This window comes from Lygodium microphyllum, chromosome 10 (genome assembly GCF_053477565.2).
Source record: "Lygodium microphyllum isolate KBCC chromosome 10, Lygodium_microphyllum_v1.1.10, whole genome shotgun sequence".
In the NCBI taxonomy this organism is placed as follows: Eukaryota; Viridiplantae; Streptophyta; class Polypodiopsida; order Schizaeales; family Lygodiaceae; genus Lygodium; species Lygodium microphyllum.
This window is the reverse complement of record NC_141144.1, coordinates 35253282-35260222: the sequence shown is the minus strand read 5'-3', so window position 1 is coordinate 35260222 and position 6941 is coordinate 35253282. Positions and strand designations below refer to the sequence as shown.

General features: G+C 40.6%; 1 protein-coding gene across 1 annotated transcript; it reads left to right on the top strand.

Moving 5' to 3' along the window:
- Window positions 1–2923: 2923 nt before the first annotated feature.
- On the top strand, window positions 2924–3508 carry LOC148029869 (uncharacterized). The gene is made up of 2 exons (XM_087687322.1): window positions 2924–3211; window positions 3281–3508. The coding sequence occupies exons 1-2, from the start codon at window positions 2924–2926 to the stop codon at window positions 3506–3508; spliced, it is 516 nt and encodes a 171-aa protein (XP_087543448.1).
- Window positions 3509–6941: the final 3433 nt, after the last annotated feature.

The following is a 6941-nucleotide window of genomic DNA, read 5'->3' as shown; positions in this document are numbered from 1 at the left end:
TGAAGTGAAGGAAGCTACAAAGAGTACTGGATGCCTTAGAGGTGGTGTCTTTGTTGATGAGAATTTCCTCTCTTCCTTGAGTGCCAAAATCCCTTGTTTACCTGTCTTTCTGAAGACAAAGCCATCCTACCATTTCAAGCTGTTACAAGCATGGCAGTCCATTAAGTGTACCTTCGATGGAATGGAACACCATTTGTTGAGAATGATTTGCCACATGCCCTTGCAGACATGTGGTCCAAGGAGGATCTAAAAGCCGGGTATCCTCAGCATGAATATGGGGAGCTGACATTATCATGTCAGGACTTGAAACACATAATGAATCCTGAAGTTCAGAACGTTATAGACTTGATATAGGAACAACTGGTCCATGGAATAAAGGCAATCCTGCTGGTGGGAGGCTTCTCAGCTTCACCATATCTGCTAAAAAGAGTTCGTGAAGCTTTTGAAGGGAAGGTTAGAAGAATATACAATCCCCCAGATCCTGGCAATGCAATTTGTCAAGGGGCTATGTTATTTAGCATGTCAAAGCAGCCCATATCATGCAGAGTTTCCAGGAAAACATACGGGATTCACTGTGCAAAATATTTCAGAGATGGAGTTGATTGATTGAGTTACCTTTTCTTGGATGGTGATGGCAATGCCATGTGCAAAAATGTTTTCTCAGTGCATGTCAAGATGGATGATGTAGTTCTCATTGATCAGAGTGTAGAACATACATACTACCCCATATATCACAACCAGAAAAAGATCATTAGGGCCAAAAACGCTTCAAAAATGGCACTTGTAAGAAAGTGATTAAGTTGCTAATTAGTTGAGGTTTAGGAAGAATAAAACCTCTAAATTTGGTTGTCCAGATGTGATTAATGAGAGAATATTTGGTTCATTGAAGAGGTCGGCCATTAATTGCCCTCATCTTTTAATCCAGGTCAGGGGTCACCTTTTCGGCCGTTTATTGTCTTGGAACTCGAGAGATTTTGTATTTTCGAGATTTTCGTATGAACTTCGCATTTGTTTGCTCCTGCGTTTTCTTTCTATAAACTATTCTCTTTTACCATTCCTTTTGTTGCACTTGCTTCGTACCACTGTGAGATTCTTGCTTGGTTCATTTGCTAGAATGTCTAGCAATACTACTTCAAATAACACAGGCGCAAGCTCACGTAAATACAAGCTATCTATTCAGCTAGATCTGACTTACACATCTTGGAGAAGTATACATCATCGAGTATTGATAGATGAGATTGAAGCCAACAGGTTGCGAACACAAGGAATGAAGCATATAGATTTGTGGGTGGATGGAAATATCTATCCCAGGGATCCTTCTACAGGTAAACCACCTCCTTTTTTGAATGTCCATGACTATATAAGATATGCTGGAGAAGGTTACAATGGAATGCTTGGCTACTGTATGAGGTTATACTCTGCATCTTACACATATATAGCTCAAGTGCACGAAATGAAAAAAGCACTAGAAACTACACAAACAAATATTTTAGAGTTGACAAGTCAGATTGATATTTTGAAAAATGTTAACAATTCATTGCAGGATAAGCTAACACGCTTGAGAGAAACTCCAGTAGGATTTAGAGAGAGGAAGAGACCATTAAAAAATATAACCAGCTTGTGTGAGAGAGCAAAGAAAAGGAGACTAAATCTTACAAAGAAATATGTCTCTAACATAATAGGCATAAATATCCGAGAGAATGAGGAAAGAATCAAACTTTTGAAGGAAACCATGAATAAGAAAGACATTTTGAGGATTCTTAAGTCACTAGAAAATGTGGATTTCAGAGGTCCAACTCTGAGAGAGTTAGTGAAGGATTTAAAAGGCACAGTGAAAGCAAATGAAATCGTAGAGACATGTGATACTGTGGGTATAAGTCGAAAAGGTTATCGTGCTATCTCTGGATTATGGTTTAAAAATCTTAAACGCAATAGGGTAACTATATTTGGATTGCCCCGAGCCCTTGCAGTTTCGACTGCAAGAATTTCCATGAATTGCAAGATTCCACATGTTTTTGGAGATTACATTCACATCGAAAGGTCTATGTCCTATGAAAAACAAAAAAAACAGGCAATTTTTGATTACAATGAGTTTAACAATATATGGGTTGATCTAAAAAAGGTGCAAATTGCAATGGTTCACATGTATAAAATCACAGTAGAAGAAAGTTATGGTGTTCTAAAGTTTGCCTTGAAGTTGGATGAAGCACAGATTCAAAAGGGACAGAAGATGGAAAGAATTAGCATTTGCCTCATGAACATGCCATTGGACCATGGCAATGGCAAGGGCAAAGCTCCATTGCATAAGATCCAATCCGAGATGGAGATTTGGTGGATTGGTGCAGCCCAGGTACCAATTGAAAATCATCAAACGTTGAAATGGTTGTTCAACCATACAGGTATTCCAAATATCATTAAGTCTCAAAGTGAAGGCGAAATGTTGGTAGTTGATGGGGTTGGTAAATTTAATGTGGAATGGCATATGAGTGCTGATTTGAAAACTATCAAATGTATGCTTGGAATATGTAATGGTGCAAATGCAAAATATCCTTGCATTTATTGCATGGAAAGTATTGGATCCAAAGATTGGAGTAGTTTGCGACCAGTAAGAAGAGCCCCAAATAGAGACTCTATAGATTTGAGTAAATTTAAAAACATAAAAGACATCTGGGATCCCATTCTTTCCATCTCTCTTAAGAATGTTCATATTTGTACTTTGCATGCAGAGATTAGAATAATCGATAAGCTTCTCAGATTGCATCTTGACTACGCATATTCCATTAAGCCATTATCTTTATCAGATGAGTGTATTGATAAATGCGAGGCATTGCTATCGAAAATGGGATTTCATGGGGGCCAAGTTCACTTGAGAAAGGATCCAATACTTTCAGGAAAAACAAGAGATATCTTGGCCGATGTCTCTATGGGAGGCTCAAAAGCTAGACGATTCTTAGGAAACCATTCAGGAAGGCAGGTGAATGCAGCTTGGGAGTGTTGGAGAGAGCTATGTGAGATCACAAAAAATGTTGCAAGCATGCCGAGGCTTGTGTTTCTTAGAATGCAGGTCTGGATATACCTTGATGTTTTTCTGAAACTCCTCAGGCAACATAAGACAACATATACATATGCGGAAGAGTTCAAAAGATCAATCACAAAGCTTGTTCAGGCGATAAAAGAGGCATGGGGAGAAAAAGATATCACTTTTTATCTGGTAAAGTAATAACTATTTAATATGGGCTTATTTTGATAGGTTTTTCAATTGGTATACTTTGTATTGCAGCATATTCTTCATATTCATGGACCTTTCTTTGTGAAGGAGCATGGCCCCTTAGCAACTTATAGCAACCAAGGCATGGAAAAATTCCACAATCAAGCACGCACAAGTTATTTTCGAAGCACAAGGCATGGGGGAGGAGTTACAAAAAACAATGCTTTGGAGGAGCTATTCAACTGGTTTTTTCGACGACAACTTCAAAGAATGCAAATAAAAGACGACAATGACACATGAGCAATCGCACTTTTATATATAAGAAATAATATATACAAAGCTAGTTTTCCAAAACTCTCACATTCTCTTCCTCCTCATGAATCTTTCCTCTATATCGTAGAAATTTTTTTCTCTTGTAGCCAGCTATAGATTTTACATCAGTTCGGTCTGCAGCTAAGGCGTAGGATGAAAACGCCAAAAAGTATCCTGCTCTAGAAGCAGAGTAACCTGGACCGTAGCCAAAAATCCTAATTGCTGCAGTCTTTTCCAAAAACATTACTTTGTGGGCATTATATTGTAATCCTGAGAAACCTAGAAGCCTTGTAATAGCTTTAATACAAAGTATCGGCCATGCTGCATCCTCTGAGAAACTACTATGAAGTACAAAAAAGGAATCAGGGTCAATCCTAGCCAAGTAGTGGCCGAGTGCAATGTCTTTGGTGGTGCTACTAGCAGCTCTCGATCCTTTGCCACACCCCAAGAAGTTATCTGTATCAGCAATCTCCAACTGCAAATAAAACCCATACTGAATGAGCATGAAATGTAAACCTACCAATGTATAAAAGCAAATTCAAAATTATCTTACCACTTGATTTTCATCGTACTCCAATTTAAATGGATTCCATAAATTAATTGATGATGCTGTCTCATTGGTGTTTGTCAATTCTTTAACATATTCAGGCTCCTCTCTTCCAAAATTGGAAATCCGGAGTTCGCTTTGAATGCGATCGAAGTCCTCATCAGTAATACTCAACTCTTTCTCAACTTCTTTGGCCTTTTCAAAACAAAGAGAGAGTGCCTAACCAGCATCAATAAACTTATCATCTAGAGTTTCTTTATCAAGTTTCAGAATCTCTTCCTTTGATTCATTTTCTATGTGAATTATCCTATTTGCAACATCAGAAGCCTCTGCAATAATTGCAAGACAATAATCTTCCCTGAGATTAAAAAGTTTTTGAATATCTGACAGTAAAATGTACTCCTTGTCCTTGAAAGGTATACATGGTAGGGAAGGAACAATATGGTGAGAACTCTCATCAGGTTGAGGGTTTGTATCTCCTTGGCTCTCCTCAATGATAGTCTCAGCTTTGAAGTGAGCAACATCCAAATTCTCAGCAATAGAAGCCTCAAAATCTGTATCTACAACCTCCTCTGTTTCCTTTTCATCTACCAGATCATCTAACATGCAAAAGCTGGCAGACTTTGCTCCTTCCAACTATTGCTTCTCAGCTTTCACAGGGTATTTGACAAGGCTAAAAACAATAAAAGCAGCAGATTTTCTCATCATCTTGCAGTTTTTGGAATGAGTGCAGTAAAATATGTCCCTTGAATAAAACCTCTCCAGAGAGTGGGCCCTGCACTTTTTAGTAAATACTGACTTTTCATTTCCTGTTGACCCAATGGGAACATGGACATATTCAATTGTGCCAACTTCAACAGAAGGACCTGCAAGATTTTCAAACTCCAAAAAGTCCTCCACAATATATTTTTCACAAGATTTCAGAACTTTGTCAAGTTCCCAATCAGGATTAAACACATTTTTCACAACTCCATAGAATGAGAGATCCATTCCATTCTGAAGCATAAAATCAAGTAGCCTCTCTGATGGAGTGATATTAGTGAGCTCTGATACTCCTTGACCTCTCACTATCGACGTTCGCTTCCCTAGAGATGTACTTGGCCTTCTCACACTAGTGGCAGAGGATGGAGAGGAAAAAGAATGCACAGGCTCATCACATGTTGATGCCCTTGAGCCTTTTGAAAGCCTTCTTCTTTTACCAGTTCTTGGAGAAACCCTGGATCCTAGGAATTCTATGGGTTCAGACATGTTTACAACTTCTACCGATACGGCGCGATAAGAGAGAAACGATTTGGACGGATAGGCCCCCTCGTGCCGTATCGGTGATTCCAGTAAGAAGCCCGAACGCCACAACGGTGGTCACACGAGCAGACTCTGTAGAACCTCCAAAACGATGCGAAGAGAGGAAAGCGAAGAAGGCAAACAGTCACCCTCGCGCCGTATTAGCAATACAAACAGAGCTCCCGAAAAACGGAAAAAAAACGTACGGATAAGGAACACACCCTTATGTATGCGCGGAATTATGCCACCTGGCAGTATCCGTTGGTTTCCGACACGTGGCAGTAGCCGTTGGCCAACACGTGGCCGATAACCACGTGGCAAAGAAGTGGACCAGTCGTTACTTGACACGTAGCACACGGACCATAAATGTAGATACGTGGCACAATCAGCGTCGGACACGTGTCCGACACGTATCATGATTGACGTGGGTATATAAGTGGTAAATTTTCCTACGTGTACACTTTTCATTTCTCGAGCTCTTCCCGCCTTGCTTACCGATACGGTGCGATACAAGACTTGCGTCTTCTCCATTTCTTAACTCTCGCGTTGTATCGGTGGTCTTTCGGCTCAGTTCTTTATTCGCTAGTAAAAAAGAGATGTGCCGATACGGAGCGAGGGCGTCCGAACGCTGTTCTCGTTTCCTCCATATCGCGCCGTATCAGCAGTTTGGTCTCACCAATACGGACCAGGTCTATTGACATTCCGCTTTTGTCATTGCCAATACGAAGCGAGGGCGTCCATACATTGTGTTCGTTTGCTCCATATCGCGCCGTATCAGCATTTCGGTCTCACCCTTGTGTCATTGCCAATGCGGAGCGAGGGCATCCATACGCAGTCTTGGTTTCCTCCATATCGCGCCGTATCGGCATTCTGGTGTCCAATACGGAGCGAGGGCGCTGTTCCATTGTGCTCGTTTTGTTCATATCGCACCGTATCGGAGTTGCTCATTTCGTCCCTTTTCGCGCCAATTAGCTTGTTTGATTTACTATATCAGATATTGTCCTTTTGGTTGTTATTTTTGCATTTCTGGATGGCAAGGACAAAGCAAACTGCAAGAAGAGTGTATCTGGATGGGAAGGACAGTGGGGGTAAAAGAAAGTTAAAATTTGATGAATCTGAGGAGGAGCCCTCTTCCAAGTTTACTGAAGCTGGTCCATCACAGGCCCCAGAGCATTTTACAACAAAAATCCCCCCTACACCTGGTGTTGGCCTTACATCTTCTATAAATGTTTCTTCTCCTGAAGTTGAGGAAGCAAAGGGTGATTCTTGCCCTGTGAAAGACTCATTCCCTACAATGGCACCTGAGGCTACATCTCCTGAAGCCACTGAACCTCCCAAGCCACAAAAGAGAAAGAGGAAGTCCAAGTTCTTCTATATGCAGAGATGTTTCAGTGAGATAAGGAAAGCCCAGAGAGCTACATAGCATGTCATTCCAAAAGCTGCTTTTATAAGGGTCGTTAAAGAGATCTCTGATAGATTGTCTCAAGTGGCAACTGTCTCTGGTCTAAATAAGAAGTGGCAACTCTCAGCCATTCTTGCCCTGCAAGAGGCCGCAGAAGATTTTGTTATTGATTTCATGAACGACGCTTACAT